Here is a 19,820-nt window from a genome sequence, read left to right on the forward strand (position 1 = left end):
GCCCCTGATGTGGGGACAGCAGTGCCAGGGCCAGCACTGCCTGTGGGATGGGGACAGCAGAGCCTGTGGCAAGGGGATGGTGGCACTGGGGACAGTGGTGCCCTTGGGATGGGGATGGGGGCACTGGGGACAGCAGAGCCCATGGGATGGGGACGACAGTGATGGGCTGGCAGAGCCTGTGACATGGGGATGGTGGCACTGGGGATGGCAGTGCCTGTGGGATGGGGATGGTGGCGTTGGGGACAGCAGAGCCCATTGCATGGAGATGGTGTCATTGGGGATGGCAGAGCCCGTGGGATGGTGATGACGGGGATGGCAGAGCCCAGGGCATGGGGACAGCACTGATGGGGACAGCAGAGCCTGTGGGATGAGGCCAGCAGTGATGGGTTGGCAGAACCTGTGATGCAGGGATGGTGGAGCCCCTGGGGTGGGGCTGGTGGCGCTGGGGACAGCAGTGCCCCGGGATGGGGACGAGAGCGATGGGGCTGGCAGAGCCCGCGGCGGGTGGGAGCCGCGGGGCCGGGGCGGCCGCGGCGGGGCGGCCGGGGTTGGGGGGGGGGGGGGCCGGCGGCGCCTCCCCTTCCCCTCGGCGGCTGGAGCGGGCCCGATTCGCCCGCCCTCTCCCCTCCTCCCCTGCCTCGCTTGTCTCCTCCTCCTTCCCCTCCTCTGCCCACAGCGGCCGGGGCAGCCGCGCCGTCCCATCCCGCGGGGCTGCGCAGCGGCTCCGGCGCGGCCCGACGGGGCGGCCCCGGCCCCGGCGCCCCGCGGCTGGCGGCTCCCATGCGGCGGGGCCTCCCTGCCCGCGGGCGGCGGCCCCGGCATGGCGCAGCCCTCCGTCCCGGAGCACCTCGAGGGCATCCTCTCCGACTTCGAGGGTAGGCGCGGCCCGCGGCGCCGCCTGCGCCGGCCCGGACGGCGCCCGAGGGGGGCGGCGGGGCGCCCGGCAGCGCCCGGGGGTGCGCGGCGGGGGGGGGGGGGGGGCGGGTGCACGGCGGGGCGAGCGGGCCGCGACGTGCGGGGGGCGTGTGTGTGTGTGTGTGTGTGTGTGTGTGTGTGTGTGTGCGCGGTGTGTGTGTGTGTGTGCGCGCGGGGTGTGTGCACGCTCCAGCCTGTGTGTGCATCCTCTAACCCGTGTGTGTGTGTGTGTGTGTGTGTGTGTGCGCGCCCATGCTTAAACTCCTATGAGTGCTATGTGTGCACACTCTAGCCTGTGTGCATCTTCTGACCCGTGTGTGTGTGTGTGTGTGTGTGTGCGCGCTTGTGCGTGTGCATGCTCTAACCCATATGGGTGTGGGTGTGCATGCAATAACCCGTGTGTGCATGCTCTGACCTCTGTGTGCGTGTGCGTGCTCTAATCCGTGTGTGCGTGCATGCTGTAACCCATATGTGTGTGTATCTGCGCATGTGTGTGTGTGTGCGTGCGCTCTAATCTGCGTGTGTGCGTGCATGCTCTAACTCGTGTGTGTGTGTGTGTGTGTGTGCGCTCTAATCTGCGTGTGTGCGTGCATGCTCTAACCCATATGTGTGTGTGTGTGCTCTAATCTGCGTGTGCGTGCATGCGTGTTCTAACCCATATATATGTGTGTGTGTGTGTGTGTGTGTGTGTGTGTGCGTGCTCTAAGCCCTGTGTGCGTGGGCGTGGGTGTGCATGCACCAACCCATGTGTGTGCATGCTGCAACCCGTGCGTGCGCACACACCCCTGGCTGCCCGGGAGGCCGTAGGGCTGTGTGGGCATGCCGGAGCCCACTTGGGAAGGATGTGTGTGCTCTGTGCGTGCGCCGCAACACGCTGCGTGCGGGGGGGCTCTGCTGGCCCCCTCGGGTGCCAGGAGCGCGTAGGTAGGTGCCCGGGGTGGGGTTTGGGCTGGGGCGCCCTGGATGCAGGTGGCAGCGCTGGGGGGCCAGGAGGGCCTGGCTCCCCCCGGCCAGGGCACCGTGCCGGGAATGAGCCCGCATCGTGGGGAGCCGGGGTGCACGGCGAGGCTGGCACCCACGGGCGCTGGTGCAGGGAGGAGCCCAAGGCTGGGGGCTCGTGGCGCTGTGCCCTGCCGTGCCTGCAGCTTTGCGGAGCTGGGGGGACGGGGGCTGTGTGCAAGCAGCGCAGCCAGGACGGACCGTGCCCGGGCTGGGGGCAGCAGGGCCCGAGCACCCGCCTCGCGGGGCCTCTGCGCCGCAGGGCACGGGTGCCGCGGGGTTTGCTCCCTGCGCCCAGGCCGCCTGTGCTTCCCTCGCAGGCCCGGCGCCAGCCTGGGCAGAGCGGGGCTGCCCTGTGCCCGCTGCGCACGCTGCGGGAAGGCTGCCGGGGCGGGAAGGGTGCCGGGGCGGCTGAGGCCGCTCCGGGCCCAGCGGCCCTCGCGGGGCGGTTGAGGGCTGCAGAGGGGCAGACGGGCCCTTCCTTCGCCCTCAATTATCCCTCGCTGGGCGCCAGAGGCCACGGCGGGTCGGGAAGGGGCTTGGGAAGGGGCAGGGTGGGGAGGAGCGGGCGCCGTAACCTGACGCTGGGGCTCCTGCCTGCCGTCGCCGGAGAGGAATGCGTGCACCTACGCCGGCCAGGTTAACCCGTCCGCTCCCGCCGCCTCCCTCCTCTCCCGCCACGGCCTTCAGCCCCTTCCCTCGCAGCCCGGCACCCCCCTCCCGCCTCCCCAGGGCAGGGAGAGGTGAGCTGCGGAGGGCACGGGGCAGCGGCCCCAGCGCCGCCGGCCATGCAGCGCCTCGCCACCAGCCCCCGGCCGGGCAGCAGTCTGGGGCTGGCCCTGAGGGTGCAGAGGGCGCGAGGAAGAGGAGGGCAAAGGGGCCCCGCAGGGCCGGGCCCCCTCTCTGTGCACCGCTGGCACCGAGGCCGCGCAGGCTGCCGGGGCTGGCTGGGCACCCGCCACAGGGCCGGGGCACGACCATGCCAGTGCGGGAGAGCCGCGGCGGCCGCGCCGGGGTGCCGGGCGGGAAGGCAGCGGTGCTGCAGGAGCGCCAAGCAGGGATGAAGGCCTGCAAACTGCTCCCACCGTGCGAGCCTTGGCTCTGCGCGCTCTCCGGGGGCGGACGCGCACCCCGCAGGGAGCCCGGCGCAGGCACCAAACGGCTGCCAGCGCAGCAGCTCCGGTGGGAGCCCGTCTCCCGGGATGCCTCTGCGCTGCCGCCGCGGGAGGCCACCGCTCGGCTAATGCCTTTCCCGCCCACAGGGGCGTCCGCGGGGGTCCCGGCCGTGCCGACGTGCCGCGGCGGCGCCCCGCGGCGGGTGCAGAGCTGCCGAGGCGCCTTCTGCGGCTGCCCGCAGAGACGCGGCATGACCTCTGCGTCTGCCGTTACTGCTGCCCCACTGCAAAGGCACACAAGCGGGGGGGCTGCACGAGGCTCCCCGCTGCTGGCGAGAGGCACTGGGAGCTTTTCCCTGGGGAAAGGCTGGCCTGCAGGGAGCCTGCCCCCGGGGGAGGGGAGGGAGGGCGCTTCTCGGCCCATCTGCTGCGGGGCATCCTGCTGCCGTGCTGCTGGAGGAGGCGAAAAGCCCTCCTGAGCAGGATCGCCTCTTGCTAGGTGCTCGACTTGGGCAGAGGTGACTCCCATGCAGACATTAATGTTACTGCTGTGTGTCGTGATAGCGCTGGCCTACCTCACCATCATTAGCCTTCAGAATTAACACCTGGGAAGCAAAAGGGGGCAATAATCCTTCCCAGCATCTGCTGCAGGCTCACTGCAGGCTGGGACAGGGCATCAGTTGCATCTGTGTTTTTGTGCTTTCTCATCGCCCAAGGGCCTGAGAGCGCGGGTGGATCGTGCCCGTGTGGCGGAGCTGAGCCCCGGAGGGCCGCGGAGCCGCCGCACTGGGAAGTGGAGGAGGGAGCGGATCCGGGGAGGGGATCTGGTTACGCGGGCTGCCTGGGGCCGGCTCCCTTACCCGCCGGCGGGAGGCGAATAAAGGGGTCAGTGTGCTGCCCGGGGGAGCGCGCGCGGCCCCCGGCGAGCCCGGCCCCGCGATAAGCGGCGCAGAACAATGCGGCGGGGAGACCCGAGCCCTCGGCCGCTGCCGGGCCCGGATCTGGTTTCCCGCCGGGGGCCGGCGAACAAACGGCCCTTTTGCGCCCGGGCTGCGCGGGCGGGGGGGGGGGGGGGGCCGGGACCCCGGGGCACGGCGCGATGTGGCGCGGTGGGTGCGCGCCCGGGGGCCGGGGTGGCCGCTCTCACGCCGCTGTCTCTCTCCCGCAGCGCTCAAGAAGTCGTTTGAGGCGGAGGATGGAGCCGAGGCGCCCCGCTCGCCGCCGCGCAGCCCCGGCCCGGCGGGGGCCGCCGCGCCGCCCGCCCCCGGCCCCCCGGCCCGCAGCCGCCTCGGCAGCAGCCTCTCCTTCAACAGCGGCGCCGGCCCCGCGGCCCGGCCCAACGGCACCGCCGGCCTCGGCCGCGTCGCCTCCTTCCAGAGCCGCCGCAGCCCCAACGGCCTCCCCGCGGGGCCCGGCAGCGCCGGCGGCGGCCTCCGCGCCTCGGCCCGCAGCCTGGAGGGCCCGGCGCCCGCCAGCCCGCCCCGGGCCCCCCCGCCGCCGCCCGCCGGCCCCGGCCTGAAGAAGGTCTCGTCCCACGGCAGCGTCTTCCACGCCGAGGCGGAGCGGCCCGGCCGCCTGGCCACCGCCGGCCACGGCTCGCTGCCGGCGCTGGACCTGCACATCGCCGAGGAGCCAGGCGCCCCCGCCGGGCCCCCCAGCTCGCGCAGCCCGGCCTCACCGCCGGGCACGGCCGCCCGGCTCCTCGCCCCGCGGCCTTCCTCCTCGCCCTCCTCTTCACCGCCCGGCAGCCTTGCGGCGGCCCAGCAGCCCCCGCAGCCGCCCAAAGCGCCCGCCAGCCCGGAGGGCTGCGACGCGGCGCCCGAGCCGGCCACCCCGGCGCTGCCCCGGACGCAGCTCCGGGTCGGCCTCAGCGCCAGCCCCAGCCCCGGCCCGGCCCGCCGGCCCCCGCGGCCGCCCCGCGACGACGAGGCCGCTCCGACCGGTGTCTTGGCCGCCCCGCCGCCGCCGCCGCCGGCCCCCCAGGCCGCCCCCTTCAAGCTGGTGTCTCAGCCGCAGACGGTGCAAGTGAGCTCGCAGCCCGCCTTCCTCGGGGGGCTGGTGCTGGTGCCGGCGGCGCCCCGGGAGCCCGCGCCCCGCGGGGCGAAGCCCTCCGGCGCCGAGCCCGCCGGCCCCCGCGCGGCTCCCGGCCCTTTTGCAGACGGCTCGTCGGAGACGCCGCGCGCCTGGGCGCCCCAGCACGGTAGGACCTCGCTCCCGGCCCCCGGCCCCCGGCTGCGCCGCGCGGCACGTGGAGCGCGGTGGGGGGCGGCGTGGCACTGGCGGCGCTCCCTGCCCGCCCCGCGCCCGGGGCAGTGGCAGCGGGCGAGCTCTCCACGCCGCCCCGGCTCTAATTGTTTTCCCTCGCGCCGGGGAGACAGGTCGGGACATATGCGCTTCGGCTCCGGCAGAGCCGAGCTCCGGGGCCGCGCTCCGAAGTTGTATCGCTCCGATCTTGTCCCGCGTCCAGCGCTTTCTTCCCTTTTTATCCCTCTTTTCCTTGGCACGGGGACAGATCCTGTTGCCTCCCTTCCCGCGGCAGCCCGGAGGCGGGGGAGGTGGCAGGGGGCCAAGGGTTGCTCCGACATGCTTCGCGCCTCCCCGCGCCGGGGAAGGGTGGGGAGGAAGCGGGGCTCCTCGGCCCGCTTGGCAGCCGTCCTCGTGCCGATCCCCCCGGGACCCTTCCCCGGAGACGCGCGTCCCCCGCGCGCTGCCTCCGCCGCGGCTGCAGAGCTGGCGGGGAGCACGATGCCGTGCCGGCACGCTCGGCGTCGCCCGGCGGGTGAAGCAGCGCACGTCGAGCCGACGCGGCTGCTCCGGGGCTGGGGACCCGGCTGGAGCAGGGGAGCGGCTTTGGGAAGCGGATGCGTTTTTGCAAGCTCCCTGGCCCGTCCCCACGCGCCCCCCCGCCCCGGCAGCCACCGCGGTGCAGCCGGTAATCGCTGTTTACATGCTCGGGGATGGCCGCCTGGCTCCCTGAGGCGTCACGAAAGCAGCCGTCAGCAGGGCGCTAAGTGCTAACGCTGGCGAAGGCCTTCGTGTGCCTGCTCCGGGCAGGATGAATCATCCCCCAGCAACGTCCATCGCCGCCCGGCGAAAGGCGCCGCGGGGCCGGGCGGAGGGCGGGCATGCGCGTGGCGGCCCGGGGCACGCGGGGCACGGCACCGCCGCCGCGCGAGGGCAGCGCTTGCCGTGCCGCCGGGCGGCTTTTCGGGGCTGGCGGTGGGTGGCTCAGCAGCGCCGGGTCCGAGGTTTTGCACCGGCACGCGGGGGCTGCGGGGCGGCGGGGGCTGCGCGCGGCAGCCAGCGCTGCCGTGTTTCGTGGCCGGGCGCTTGCCCTGGGCAGGGGCACGTCGCTGGTGGTGGAGCCAGGCTCCGGCCGCGCGGCGAGCGCCAACGCCGGCCGGCCGGCACGGTGAGCCCTGGGGCAGGCGCGCTGGGCTCCCCGGGGCCGCGGTGGCGCTGGCAGCCCCGGCGCTGCTCGGCTCTGCCAGGAAGAGGTGGGGACTCGGCAGTTCCTCTCCCGGAGGGCCCCCACGGCCCCGAGCCGGGGGTGCTGCGGGGAGTGCGGGGCCGCAGCCTGCCCCGAGCCCGTGCTGCCGGCATCGCCAGGCTCGGCGGCGGTGGGGCGCCGCGCTCGGTGCCCGCGCGCTCGGCGGCGGCCAGGCGCGGCAGGCTCAGGCCTGCTCCCCTTTTGAGGAAGCGCGAGCGCTGAGCGCAAAGGCAACAGGCTGCCTTTCACTTCCACGCCGAGCCCGGGGTCGCCCACGCAGGGCCGGGAGGCGAGGAGGAGGAGGAGGAGGAGCGGAGGAGGAGCCGTGGGCTGCAGCTTCCCTGCCTGCTTTGCACCCCAGGAGCCATTTGGCCCCGGTGGCCGGCTCTCCGCAGCAGCAGCCTGGGCTGGGCCGGCCGTGCCCGCCGGCGCTCGAGGTAGGACCGCCGGGCTGGGGGGCAACCAGGGTAGGGTGGCCAGCACGGGGCGCGGGATGCTGCGGCGCCGGGGCGCCGGGCAGGGCGGGTGCCCCAACACCTCGCTGCCCAGCTGAGACCCCAACCCTAACCCTAACCCGACCCTAACCCTAACCCCGACCCGAGCCCTCTCGTCCCAGCCGAGAGCTGGCAGGGCAGGGCAGGGCAGGGCAGGGCGTGCAGCGCCGCGGTGGGGTTTCTGCCGCCGCGCGGGCGCCCGGCACGGCCCCGCGGTCTCACTTCTGCTTCTGCAGCCCGACTGCAGGAGCGTGCAGCAGTGAGCAGGCCGGGTGCCCTCGCGGCCCCCGCCGGCGGCCCGGCGGCCCCCAGCCCCGTGGCGCGGCCCTGCGCAGCCGGCATCCGCCTCGGAGGCAGGCTGGCTCCGCGTCCGGCCGCAGACGGCGTTTGTCAGCACTTTCCCCTGGGGACGTGCAGCGCTGGGAGAGGCCCCAGCGTTTCTGGGTCATGTCCGGCTGGGCAGGTAGGGCTGGCCCTGGCCGGAGCCGCGGCGGGCGGTCGCTGCCTGGGGCAGGTGCAGGCAGTGCTGATGCAGGGCCGTCCGGGTCCTTGCGAGGGGCCGGAGCTTTGCACCGCCTAGGAAGCATCCCTCTCCCCGTGTCCTCCGTGCCTCCAGCATCCTCCATCCCAGCTCTGGAGGGTTACTCCCCGAGTGGCGTGCTGTTTCTTTGGAGGTACTTCTCAACCCAAGCATCCCTCCTCCTCCTCGTCCCATCTGCTCGTGCAAATCTGCCCCTCCAGTGCCAAAACCTGCAGGGACGCAGCCGCCCACTGGGGCCCTCCAGCTCCCGCAAGCCGGGTAGCGGCTGGGTCGGCAGCACTGTGCCTGGCCGGCGTCTTGAGGGGCTGCCGAGACACCGGGCAGAGCGCGGGGAACGTGGCGGATGTGGCCGCAGTGGTGTGCGGGCCAGGGCTGCGCTGCCTCGCGTCGAGCCGATGCTGAGCATCCTGCCTCGTCCCCTCCGCAGCGCCCTCCACCCCCGTTGGCTTATTAGAGGCTTCGGCGGGTGACACGCCGATTAACCCCGCAGCAGTAATTAAATCGCTGCGGGAGCCCCCAGCCCCCGGGATTACTTGTCCCCGCCTGGAAAATAAAACGTCTTCAATTAGTCCTCGAACAGGTCTGTCCACAGGGAGCCATTACGCTGGGGCATATTAGGAGATAATGAACGGCTTCCTAAGAGCCTCGCGGGGCTGCCCAGCTGCCGTGCTGCCACCGCCGCCACCGCGCTCCGCCACGGTTGTGTCCCCGCGCAGCGGCTCTCGGAGCCCGGCTCGGTGGCGGAGGCCGCCCCGGCTCGCGTCGCGCCGCTGGCCTCGCTCCTCCGGCTGCACCATGGCCCCGGGGCCGAGGGCAGCGCCGGGGCCGGGCTGGCGGGGAGGCTGCCGGCCCTCGCGCCCCGCGAGCGGGGAGGCAGCCGCGGGCGCGACGCCCAGCGCCACGAGCGGCTCCACCCTGCCCTCTCCTCGGGCTGTTTTCGTCTGCGCTGCGGCCGCGTGCCGGGAGGCCGCCGGGATGAGGTGGGGAGGCCCTTCCTGGGCTGGGCTCTGGGGCCGGCTCCGCACCGCCGCGGGGTGAGGGAGCTCGGGCGGCTCCGCGTGCAGCCGAGCTGCGGGGTGGTGATGCTTCGTGGGAACTGGCGGGATGATGCCCGGCAGAGCGGGATGGACCCGGTGGGATGATGCTCGGTGGGGCGGGATGGACCCGGCGGCCCTCAGAGGGGTGTGCAGCTCCGCGTCCATCGTGCCTTTAACAGGGGGCTGGCAGCTCCGGGGCAACCGCTGCGTCGCCCGGTTCCGGATCTGCGGCGGCTCGGTGGGGTGCCGCAGCCCGGCGCCTGGCCGGGGAGACACCACGCTGCAGCCGGCAGCCCCCGGGGTGGCACCGCACACCTAGTGAGCACGGCGGGATGGGCAGCAGGGGATGGTACAGGATGGGTGGCACGGGGCTGGACGGTGCCCTACCCTGGGGCGCCCTGGAGCAGCCCGCCACGTGCCCCCCGCCCCGGGACGCACCGCCCGCTTCCGCCCCCAGCGCCGCCAGCCCCCTGCCAGGGCTCCTGGCCCCTCTGGGGCGGCTCCGGCCCCGTGTCCCCCAGCCGGGCCGACGGCACCGGACTCCAGCCTCAGCAAGGAGGCCCTGCTGCAGCGGCCAGCCTGGGCCGCGGGCGCCAAGGAATCGCCGGGGCGTGCGCTCCGGGCAGGAGGGATGTGCCGGGCGCTGCGCGGGGCTGCCGGCATCCCGTGGGCCCTGGGCACGTGCGCCGGGGGGGGAGGCGCCCGAGGCCGCGCTCTCACTTCCCCTCCGCTTCCAGGGAACCGCTGCAGCCAGCGGGGCCAGCGGGGGCCGTGGGGCCGTGGCCGTGTCCCGGCGGCAGCGGCGGCATTCCCACCCCCCCCCCGGCGGGCCGTGCCCAGGCACCTGGGCGACCTTGGCATTTGGGGGTTGCAGCGGCAGGAGGAGGGAGCGGGGAGGGGGAGGAGAGGCGGCGAGCGCGGCGAGGGGAGGGGAGGGGAGCTGAGTTGCCATTCTGGTCATGTGCGAGAGCAGCCGGGCTCGCAGCCCCCGTTTGATCCCGGCAGGGGAGCCGGCGGAGGGGAGGGGACTGCTCTTCGGCGCTCCGCGAGCGGCCGGGCGCCCGCAGCCCGCGCCGCCCGCAGCCGAGGCCCGGGGACGCTGGCCGGGCTCAGCGTGCCGCGCATGGCGCCCGCGGGCACCCCCGCGCCGGCTGCGCGCTAGCTAGCGGGGCGCCCGGCGCCGCGTCGCAGAGGTAGGACCCGAACAATGGCTGTGCCGGGGAGGAGGAGGAGGAGGAGGAGGAGGAGGAGGGCTCCGGAGGCTGCCGGAGCCGGCAGACAAAGGAGGACGAAGGCGCCAGCCTCTCCTCCGTGCGGCCGCGGGTCTCCGCCGGGCTCCTGGGCACGGCGGGGCCGGGGGGCTCAGAGCCCGTCGTGGCCTCGCGGGAGCCTCCGGCCGGGCGGCGGGGATGGGGAGGGTGGCCGGGCTGTTGTGCGGCTCGCGGGGTGCGCGCCTGTGCCCGCACGGCCGGGCGGGTGGCTGGGTGCACGTGGGCAGCGCCCGCCAAGGGGCTCCGCTGGGGCTGGCACGTCCCCGCTGTCTCGGCGGCTGTGCTCGCTGCCTGGGATGCCCTCAGCATCCGCCAACGCCGCTTTGCAGCTGTGAACCAGCCAAGGCGGCTCCTGCCACCCCTGCAGCCGCCGCGCGACCCAGCCCCGGCGCGGGATGCGGGAGAGGGAGCGCGTGGCTGGATGCAGGGGGTGACCTGGTGCCCAGGTAGGGCTGTGGGGCGCGTCCCCCTGCACGGCGCCCGCCTTGCACGCCGGCTCTGATGCAGGCAGTGCAGCAGTGCCCGCTGGCCTCCGCGCAGGGTGACAGTGCGAGCGGGTCGCGGGGGCGCAGGCGGCGGCGGAGGTGGCTGCGGGCTCCTACGCAACCACCTGGTGGAGCTGCTGGTGGCATCGCGGCGGGCTCGGGCGGCTGTGGGGCCCTTGGAGGTCGGGCTCGGCATGGGGCTGGTGCCACTGGGGCATCCCGGTGCCTTGCTGGCCGCTGCGGCTTGGCCAGCACGGAGCAAGCCGCCGCGCTGGTGCAGCCGCTCTCCGCTGCTGCCACGGCGGCCCGGCAGCACCCGGGGCCACGGGAGGGATGGAGCGGGGCAGGTCCGCGCGGATGCTGGGGGAAGGTGCCCGTGGCAGCACCGCGGGGCAGGCGGCCGCCCCGCACGTCCTGCGCGGGAGTGCCGGGTTGGCAGCGCCGTGCCGGGCGCTGTTGCCGGGCCGAGGGCGGCCGGCGGCGAGGAATGCGCCGCGTCCGTGCGCCGGCGGGCTTCGGGCTGGGCTGGCGGCTGCTGGGGAAACGGCGCTGGCAGCGGGGCGAGCCTGCGGCAGCCGCGGCCGGCGGGAGGCACCCCGGCGGGACTTGCGGGCGCGGGCAGCCCTGTGCGGGCAGGCCGGCTCCCAGCCCCTTCCCGCTGCGCCCCGCCGCCCGCCGCGGCTCCCGCGCCGCAGCACCGCCCCAGGGTGCTGCCGGCCTGGCTGCAGAGCAAGCCAGGGACGCCCTCCAAGCCGCCAGCCGGCCCGACTCCAGCTCCGGAGCGCCCGGGCACGTGCCCAGAGCCCCTGATGGGCCGCGGGAGCGCTGCCCGTGCTGCTTGAGCCGTGCCTCCGATGCGCTTGGGGCCATCGGCGGCGCCAGCGGCCGGGCGGCTGGAGGGACGCCCTCCGCCAGCGCTGCCCCGGGCCGCGAGGGAGGGCGCGTGCGGCCTCGCAGCAGCCCCGTGGCGCGGTTAGGGGCCGGCAGCGCTTGCTCTCGGGGGGGGGGAGGACGGCGCGGGAAGGAGGGCCCAGCGCTCTCCCCTGCGGCGGGCGACGCGGCGAGCTCTCACCCCGCGCTGCGCTCCCCCGCGCAGGGAGCAGCCTGGAGCCCCAGGAGCCGGGCATGGAGCCGCCGGCGGCAGCGCCCGAGCGGCTGCCCCCCGCCGCCACGCCCGAGCAGGGGGGCCGCGAGCTCTTCGGCTACGTGGGCATCGAGGCCGTGCTCGACCAGATGAAGATCAAGACCATGAAGACGGGCTTCGAGTTCAACATCATGGTCGTAGGTGAGCGCTCGCCCCCGGGCCGGGGAAGCTGGCTCGGCAGCCGCCCGGCACGCGGCAGCCCCGGCACGCGGCAGCCCGGGAGCCGCTTCCCAGGAGCTGGGCGGGAGCTTGGACCCGTGGGAGGGGAGGCAGTGGGGTGCGCGCGGCCGGCCGGCTCCCGCGGGGTGGGCGAGCAGGGCTGCCGCGTGGGGGCTCCCGCAGGTGCCGGCGCTGTGCCCCATGGCTCGGCCGCCCCGGCGCATCCCGCCATCTGCTTCCACTCAGCCATGGGGATTTGTCCCGGGGGGACGAGTTGGCCATTTTGGCTTAGCAAGGGGGAGGAGAGGGCGAGCAGGGCTGCCCGCGCCGGGGAGGCAGAGCCCCGTGGGCAGGTGGGTGCTGGTGGGGGGAGCACACGGGCCCCGGGCCGCGGAGCCTGGCAGTGGTCGTCCCTCACCGTCCCCGCGGCCCTCCCGCAGGGCAGAGCGGCCTGGGCAAGTCCACCATGGTGAACACCCTCTTCAAGTCCAAGGTGAGCCGCAAAGCCACGCAGCCCGGCCACGAGGAGCGCATCCCCAAGACGGTGCAGCTGCAGTCCGTCACCCACGGTAAGGCCACCGCCACCGCGGGGGCCCTGCCACCCCCCGGCGCTGTCCCACCCCCCGGGGACAAGTGGCATCACTGCTTCTCCCTGGTGCTGGTGGCCACTGACCCTGTGCCCCTCTGCCCTGCCAGTCATCGAGGAGAAGGGCGTGAAGATGAAGCTGACGGTGACAGACACGCCGGGATTCGGCGATCAGATCAACAACGAGAACTGGTAGGTTGGTCCTCGGGACACAGCCGGGACCAGGCACCACGGCTGGCCTCGGCACCAGGAGGCTCCCGGCCATCACGCTCGGGGAGCAGGGTCCTTGTGGTCCACCCCCGAGGGTGTCTGTGCCGGGGGTCGTCCCCGTCCTGCTGTCCCCCAGCACCGGGTGCTCAGCCCGGGGGTGGAGCTGCATTTCGGGGTGGCGCTGGCTTGTGGGCGCTGCTCGGACACTGTCCATGGGCTCCTCACTGCCCTCCCTCTGCCCCCCCGCCAGCTGGGACCCCATCATCAAATACATCAACGAGCAGTACGAGCGGTACCTGCGCGAGGAGATCCTCATCACCCGCAAGAGGAAGATCCCGGACACCAGGGTGCACAGCTGCGTGTACTTCGTCCCCCCCACGGGCCACTGGTGAGTGCCTGGCTGCAGAGGCACCCATGGGTGCCCTGCCAGCCCGCCGCCGCCAGCGCCCCGCTCCAGCCCGGCTGCGCTCCCAGCTCCTCATCCTCGCCCTGGGCCGCTCTGGCGGGTTCGAGCGGTAGTGGTGCAGCTTGGGCGCGGGGAGCCTCGGGTTTCGGCGCTTGGCAGGGGCTCTGCCGTGGTGGGGACCGCAGCGGCACCCCGTGCCTGCCACCGACGGGCTTCCCTTGCAGGCTGCGGCCCCTCGACCTGGAGTTCATGCGGCGGCTCAGTAAGATCGTCAACGTGGTGCCCGTGATCGCCAAGGCCGACACGCTCACCCTGGAGGAGCGGGCTGAGTTCAAGCAACGGGTGAGGGCAGCTCCCGCGGGGTCCTGGGTGCCCCTGGGGCCACACTCGGCTCCCAGGGGCTCCCCTGCCCCACAAGCACCCGCCTGGCCCCAGCCCCAGTGGGCAGGGTGCTCTGTCTCCCACCACCTGGCTGCCCTCAGTCCATGGCCATCTCAAGCCCACGTGTCCTGCAGATCCAGAAGGACCTGAAGGCCCATGCCATCAGCGTGTACCCACAGGAGGACTTCGACGAGGACCCGGATGACAGGTCCCTGAACGACAGGATTCGGGTGAGTGGTGGGAAGGCACCGGCGGGGTGTATTGGGGCTGGCGGAGCTGGCAGCACCCCTGGGTGACCCTCTTCTGCACCGGCAGGAGAAGATCCCGTTTGCCGTGGTGGGGGCAGACCAGGAGCACCAGGTGAATGGCAAGCGGGTGCTGGGCCGCAAGACCAAGTGGGGCATCATCGAAGGTAAGAGGAGCTGCTTGCACCGCCAGCCCTTTTCCACTTGGGCCCCTCTAGCAGGGACCTCGTGGGCACCTGTGGTGGCACAGGGTGCCTCCGGCCAGGGTGGCCCTGCTTGGGGCAGCTGACCGCGGAGGTGCTCCCCGGCCCGCGCAGGCAGCAAAGCGCTCTGTCTTGTCTTGCAGTGGAGAACCCGGTGCACTGCGAGTTCCCCATGCTGCGGGACCTGCTCATCCGGTGAGACGCGGCCCTGCCCGCGCGGGGACGGGTGGCGGGAGCTCAGGGCTCGGTGCCCAGCGCCCCGCGGCGTGGGGGTGCACGGCCTCCTGCGTCTCAGTGCTGCAGGAGGAGGGCAGGCTGGTGGGGACGCTGGGGCTGGCACGGCCTCCCCCGGTGGCTGGGGCATCCCAGTGGGACGGTGGCAGCCGTGCCCGCGGCACCCGCCGTGCGTGACCGCCTCCTTCATCCCCTTCTCTCTGGCTGCCACCCCGGGCAGGTCCCACCTGCAGGATCTCAAGGACATCACCCACAACGTGCATTACGAGAGCTACCGCGTGCGGCGGCTGAACGAGAGCAACCGCCTGGCGCTGAGCCCCGTCAACGGGCTGCTGGGCAAGGACGAGGACGAGAGCAACCTCTGAGCCACCGGGCAGGCGCCGACACGGACGGGCGGCAGTGGGGAGCAGAGCCGCGTCCTGCCAAGAGCCGCTGCCCCGGACAGAGTCGTCCCCTCAGCTTCCCCCCCGGCACCCCCATGGCCACGTGCCGATGCTCTCTGCCAGGGCCGCCCGTGCTCCCCACCTGCCCCGGCACCTGCGCGGCCCCGGCCCCCTGCCAGTGACTGTGCCTTGCGCCTTCGCCCCGCGCGGGCAGGGGACACGGGCCTCAAGCCCGCGCTACACCAGCCTCCCCTCTGCCCCGGGCTCCTGGGTCCCCAGGAGTGGGAGCCCTGGGGAGTGGAGGGATGCAGGCAAGCAGGGGCGACCTTTCTCTGGCTCTTGGAGAGGCACCGCGCCGCCCCCCGCCCCCCCCCGGCCCATGCAGGTTTGGGGAGGGGACGTGGGCAGGGACGAGCGGTGTAGGGGCCAGGCTGCCCTGGGCCGGGTCCTGGGCGCTGGGGGGGGGGGGCTCTGTCCCCCAGGCAGCCCCGGCCTCGGTGCCTGAGCTTCGCCATGGGTTCGCGCTCCCCTGAAGCCTGCTCACGCATTAAAGGTCAACTTGGAGCCTTCGGCCTTCATCCTCATCATCCTCCCACTGGAGTCCGTCCCCCCCCCCCCCCCCCCCCCGCTGGCAGCTGCTGCCCTCCCACGCTGCTCCATCCACAGGGGGGTCCGGCCATCCGCTGTGCCCTGCTCCCAGCGCCCCCCCCCAGCAGACATGGCACCCCGCTGCCAGCACCCGCCCAGGTCCCCTGGGTGCCCCACTGCCCTGGCCCCGCACCCTGCTCCCCGGGACTGGGACGCTGCAGGTGGGCGCAGGGGCACCGGAGCTGGAAGCGGGGCTGGCAGGGTGCAGGCGCCCTCCCTCCCCACCGTCACCCCACCTGCCCTGCCCAGGTGACAGCACCTGGCACCGCCCGGACTTTGAGCTGCTTATCGGGAGCTGGGCTGCGGAGGTGCCACCCGGAGGTGCCGGGGCGCCGGACCGGGCTACGCCCAGCCGCTCCCTGCTGCGGGAGCACCCAGCTGCGGGGATACCCTGCTGCGGGAGCCCCTTGCTCCGGGAGCACCCTGCTGCAGGGGCACCCTGCTGCGGGAGCACCCTGCTCTGGGAACACCCTGATGCGGGGACACCCTCTGGCGGGAGCACCCTGCTGCGGGAGCACCCTGCTGTGGGGACACCCTGCTGCGGGAGCACCCTGCTCCGGGGGCACCCTGCTGCGGGAACACCCTGCTGTGGGGACACCCTCCTGCGGGAGCACCCTGCTGCGGGAGCCCGCGGGGCTGCAGCTGGCACCGGGGCTCTCCCCGTTCCCGTCCAGCTCCAGCCCCGCCGTCCCGGGGAGGGACGAGGCTGGACCCCCTTCGGCGCCGCGCACCCTCCGGGGCCGGGCCGCCCCCGCGCCCCCCCCCCCCCCCGCTGCAGCGCCCCGCGGCTGCCCGGCGCGGCCCCACGGCCCGGGTGCGGGCGCTCCCGACGTGACTCCTGCCGCCCGTGGGCGGGCGGACGGACGGACGGACGGACGGGCGGGCGCCCAAAGGGCCCTTTGTGCCGCGCGGCCCCGGGGCAGAGCTCGGGCTCGGTGCCGGGGCCCCGCGGCCGCGTCACCACGCGCTCGGGCGCCCTTTGCCCGGCCCCGCGTTAACGACCCACGCGGCGCGGCGCGGCTCGGCTCGGCGGCGGCCAGCAGCCGGCGCGGTGCGGTGCGGTGCGGTGCTGCGCGGTGCGGCGGAGCGGGGCCCGCGGCGGGGCCCGGCCGCAGACTTCCTGCCCCTCGCCCCACCCCTCCGGCTCCGCGGCCCCGAGAGCAGCGGAAGCCGCCGGCGCCCATTTCCCCGGCGCTCGGCTTGGGCGTTGCCGCGCGGGCGGGCGGGCGGGCGGACGGCGAGCTCGCCGGGACCGGGCGCCGGGCACCGCGGCAGAGAGCCGGACCGCCGGGCACGGGGCTCGCGCGCCATGGCCATCATGAGGGTGAACCTGCAGGCCCTGACTTCCCGGGTGGGCATCACCCGGCTCTTTGCCATCGTCCTGTCCTGCGTCGCCTTCAGCCTGGTGGCCTCCACCGAGGACTACGGGGGCGCCTATGGGACGTGGTGCATGTTCACCTGGTGCTTCTGCTTCGCCGTGACCGTGCTGATCGTCCTGCTGGAGCTGCTGGAGCTGTACCCCAAGCTGCCCCTCTCCTGGGACGACTTCACCTCAGCCTTCTCCATGCTGGCCGCGCTGATGATCTTCACCACCTCCGTGGTGTATCCCTCCACCTTCATCACCAGCCCCTGCAACTCCGACAAGTGCATACGCCAGGCCGTGGCCACGGCCATATCCTGCCTCTGCTTCCTCGCCTATGCCCTGGAGGTGGGGCTCACGCGTGCCAAGCCGGGTGACATCAGCAGCTTCCTCTCCACCGTGCCAGGGCTCCTCAAGGTGTTTGAAGCCTACGTGGCCTGTCTTATCTTCTCCTTGCTGGATAATGTCAACTCCAAACCTGGTCTGCAGTGGTGTGTGGCTGTCTATGCCATCTGCTTCGTCATCACCCTCCTCATCATCATCTTGACCGTCGGCCGGTGCCTCGCTTACATGCCTTTCCCCCTGGAGAAGATGCTGGTGGGCTACAACGCCCTGGCCCTGGTGATGTACCTCACGGCCACCATCCTCTGGCCCCTGTACAGCTTCAACAACACGAGCCGGCCCAACCCCTGCGGCTCAAACTGCTGGTGGAACAAGCGCCTGGGCGTGACCTTCCTCACCATCTTCAACCTCCTCGCCTACCTTGTAGACCTGGTGTACTCCACCAAGATGGTCTTCGTGCCGGTGCCTACCTAAGGGCTGGGGAGGGCTGGGGAGCTCCCACCGCTGCGCCCCCCCCTCCCGGCGGCCCCGGCCCCTGCCCGTGCCGCCCGCCAGGCTCGGGGCATGCGGGGCCGCGGCACGCTGGGGAAGGGGAGGCAGGGATCCGCGCGGGTCCCGCTGCACGGGGAAGGCCGTGGGGCGCACGGCCCGCCGGGGTGCTGCATCCCGGCCGGGCGCTTGCCGAGGAAGAGGCCGCGGGCTGCCCGCTCCCCAGGGCGGCCGGGCGCCTCGGAAAGCTCCTTCTCTCCTTCCTCGGCGAGGGGGTCGCCCCGGGGCAAAGCGGAGGGGACGCACGCACCGCGGGGCACTGTGCACGCTGTGGGGCGCACGCTGCGGGGGCACGTGCCGGGGAGCAGCAGGGGGGCAGCACGGCTCAGCCCGGCCCGCGAAAGCCAGCACCGAAAGCCTGGAGGTTGGGGGGGGGGGGGGGCTTTGGGATTAAATAGGTCATTTTTCACTGACTTCTGCTTCCTCTTTCTTTTTCTCCCGCCCCCCCCCCCCACTCCCCGCGGGTTCCTCCTCCAGCTTGCCCGGGGGCCATTTCAGGGGAAACCCGGAAAAGCCGGCGGCTACGGTAGCGGGAGGCGTTCGCCTGCGTGCCACGGACCCCGGGGCAGCGAGGCAGGTTGGGGGGCGGGAAGGGGGCTGCTTGCTGCCCTGGGGAGCAGAGCGGGCTGCTTTGCTGGGGCTGGGCCCGAGCCAGCTCGCCCCCCCCCGGCCGCGCCAGCGGGGGTGACCAGTGCCGGCAACAGCCCCTTTTCTTCTGACCCTTCATTAGGTATCGGTGTGAAATGGTGTTAAATAGGGCATGACCGGGAAAAGCCAGAGCCGGATGCCTGTAGCTTGGCATCTGCGCGAGACCCTGCAGAACGAGTTTGGGAGGAATGTGGATGCGGGAGGCAGCGAGCCCTCCAGGCCGGGGCCGTGCCAGCCCCTGTCACCCCTGCGTTCGTTCGGTCCCCACCACCGTCTGCGGTGCCGCGTCCTGGGGTCGCGGGTGGGCTGGCAGCGGCGGGTGCTCCGTCAGCCCGTGCCGCTGCTTTATTCCCTGGCTTGCGGCAGGGCTCCCGTTTCCAGCTGGGCCGCGCCGGGGGCGGGTGCTGGGGACGGGGCACGTTGCTGGGGGGTGCAGCGTGGCAGGGGTGAGGCCGGCAGCCGGTCCCTCCGTACGGGTGCTGCCGGGCTCCCCGGTGACACGTCCGAGCGGAGCCCTGCCTTCCCACGCTAACTCCTCCGGCTTTGCGGCCCTGCCGTTGCCCTCCGGCCGTTCCACTCTGCTCCTGCAGAGAGGCTCCAGAATGGGAAACTGAGGCACGGGCAGTGACAAAACCGTCTCGGTGGGGCACAGAAATAGAGCTGAGCTCTCTGCCCTGGGAGCACTCAGGGCAGGGGCATTGCAGAGGGCCGAGGGAATGCCAGGAAGGACGAGGAGCGGAGCGGTGGCTGCGCGCAGGGGATAGATAGCCATCGGGGCGGGAGGGCAGGGGCAAAGTGTGCCCGGGAGCCACCGCTCGGTGCGGCTCCGCCGGGCTGCCGTGCTGCTCCCAGATGTGTGCGGTGTGCGGCGTGGGCAGGGATGGCGCACCCAGCCCGCCGGGCAGCACCTGGCCCCGCTCGCCCCGCGCCGGGCTGCCCACCGGCCGGACAAGGAGCTCGCTGCAGCCCGTCAGGTTTTGGGGCTCGGCTCGTGCGAACGCGCGCTGGGGGGCTTGGAGCATCGCGGCGAGGGAGCCCGGGTGGCCGTCCATGTCCCAGCACGTGCCCACGTCCCCTGAGTGGCTCTGGACGGCGGGGTGGCGAGCAGCCACTGCCCCTGCAGTGCTGGGAGCACCCGAGTTTGGGTGCCGCGCGGGCACCGAAGCCAGGCACGGCACTGTCGCAGCCCCTTGCTGGGGTTCGGCGTACGTTGATGGGGGCACAGCCGGCAGAGCAGGGCTGGGCGTGAGCTGCCCCAGCCCGGTCTCTGCTCCTGGGTCCCCCCGGGTGACCCGAGGGAGGTCCCATGCAAAGGGACAGGCGCTGGAGGCACCATGGGCCCCGGCGCCTGGAGACTCCCCATCCAAGTCCCTGCGTGCCAGCTGAGACCTGGCAATGCTCAGCTCACCTCCGTCACCTGGCGACGCCTCCTCCGCCTCCCCGGGAGCCCTGATCCGCTCGGCAGGTGCCGCCTGCCCGCGGCCGGGAGCGTGCAGGTGTGTTTGCCGAGGGGGAGGCTCCGCGCGGCGAGCCGAGGGCCGGGAGGGGCCGCGCCGCAGGCGGCAGCAGGGCACGGGGCGAGCGGCTGCAGCACGGAGCCCCTGCCTTCCCGGCCCGTTCCTGCTCCGGCAGCTCCTGCTTCCCATGTCCTTGCTGCTATTTTTAGTCACATGCGTTCGCCTCAAGGAAAGCTGATATCCATCTTATCCGCTCGTCACCGTCGCTTTCCTGGGAAGACAAGGGCTAAATTTAAGCCTCCCGCACCTCCGGCGAGCAAGCGGAGCGCCCGCTTCGCGGCGGGGGTGCCCCGGGGCTCGCCTACGCCCGGTGCCCCCCCTCGGCCCACGCCGGGGTCCCCGGGGCTCTCTGGGGACCGCGCGGCGAGGTCCCCGCCGCCACGAGATGGCGCAGACCGGCTGCCGAGGACGGAGGAAAACAGCTCGCCGGAGAAACCTCCGGCCCGGCCTGGGGCGCC

The 19,820-nt window shown here is 73.5% G+C and overlaps 2 protein-coding genes across 2 annotated transcripts; both read left to right on the forward strand.

The window, feature by feature from the left end:
• Nucleotides 1-753: 753 nt before the first annotated feature.
• On the forward strand, nucleotides 754-14,360 carry SEPTIN12 (septin 12). The gene is made up of 11 exons (XM_067306362.1): nucleotides 754-875; nucleotides 4,198-5,229; nucleotides 11,444-11,632; nucleotides 12,091-12,219; nucleotides 12,347-12,428; nucleotides 12,697-12,834; nucleotides 13,077-13,194; nucleotides 13,368-13,463; nucleotides 13,549-13,645; nucleotides 13,825-13,876; nucleotides 14,136-14,360. The coding sequence occupies exons 1-11, from the start codon at nucleotides 821-823 to the stop codon at nucleotides 14,278-14,280; spliced, it is 2,133 nt and encodes a 710-aa protein (XP_067162463.1). The 5' UTR covers nucleotides 754-820; the 3' UTR covers nucleotides 14,281-14,360.
• Nucleotides 14,361-16,105: 1,745 nt separating this feature from the next.
• LOC106500015 (myeloid-associated differentiation marker-like) lies at nucleotides 16,106-17,555 on the forward strand. The gene has a single exon (XM_013961691.2). The coding sequence runs from the start codon at nucleotides 16,256-16,258 to the stop codon at nucleotides 17,120-17,122; it is 867 nt and encodes a 288-aa protein (XP_013817145.2). The 5' UTR covers nucleotides 16,106-16,255; the 3' UTR covers nucleotides 17,123-17,555.
• The last annotated feature ends 2,265 nt before the right edge of the window (nucleotides 17,556-19,820 follow it).

Source organism: Apteryx mantelli, chromosome 16 (genome assembly GCF_036417845.1).
Source record: "Apteryx mantelli isolate bAptMan1 chromosome 16, bAptMan1.hap1, whole genome shotgun sequence".
Taxonomy (NCBI): Eukaryota; Metazoa; Chordata; class Aves; order Apterygiformes; family Apterygidae; genus Apteryx; species Apteryx mantelli.

Bases quoted from the DNA above. Each gene is read 5' to 3' on its own strand.
- SEPTIN12 (XM_067306362.1), top strand. From the start codon at position 821: ATGGCGCAGCCCTCCGTCCCGGAGCACCTCGAGGGCATCCTCTCCGAC. The intron at 13,195-13,367 runs GTGAGGGCAGCT...CGTGTCCTGCAG, and splicing joins GGGCTGAGTTCAAGCAACGG to ATCCAGAAGGACCTGAAGGC. The intron at 13,877-14,135 runs GTGAGACGCGGC...CACCCCGGGCAG, and splicing joins CTGCGGGACCTGCTCATCCG to GTCCCACCTGCAGGATCTCA.
- LOC106500015 (XM_013961691.2), top strand. From the start codon at position 16,256: ATGGCCATCATGAGGGTGAACCTGCAGGCCCTGACTTCCCGGGTGGGC.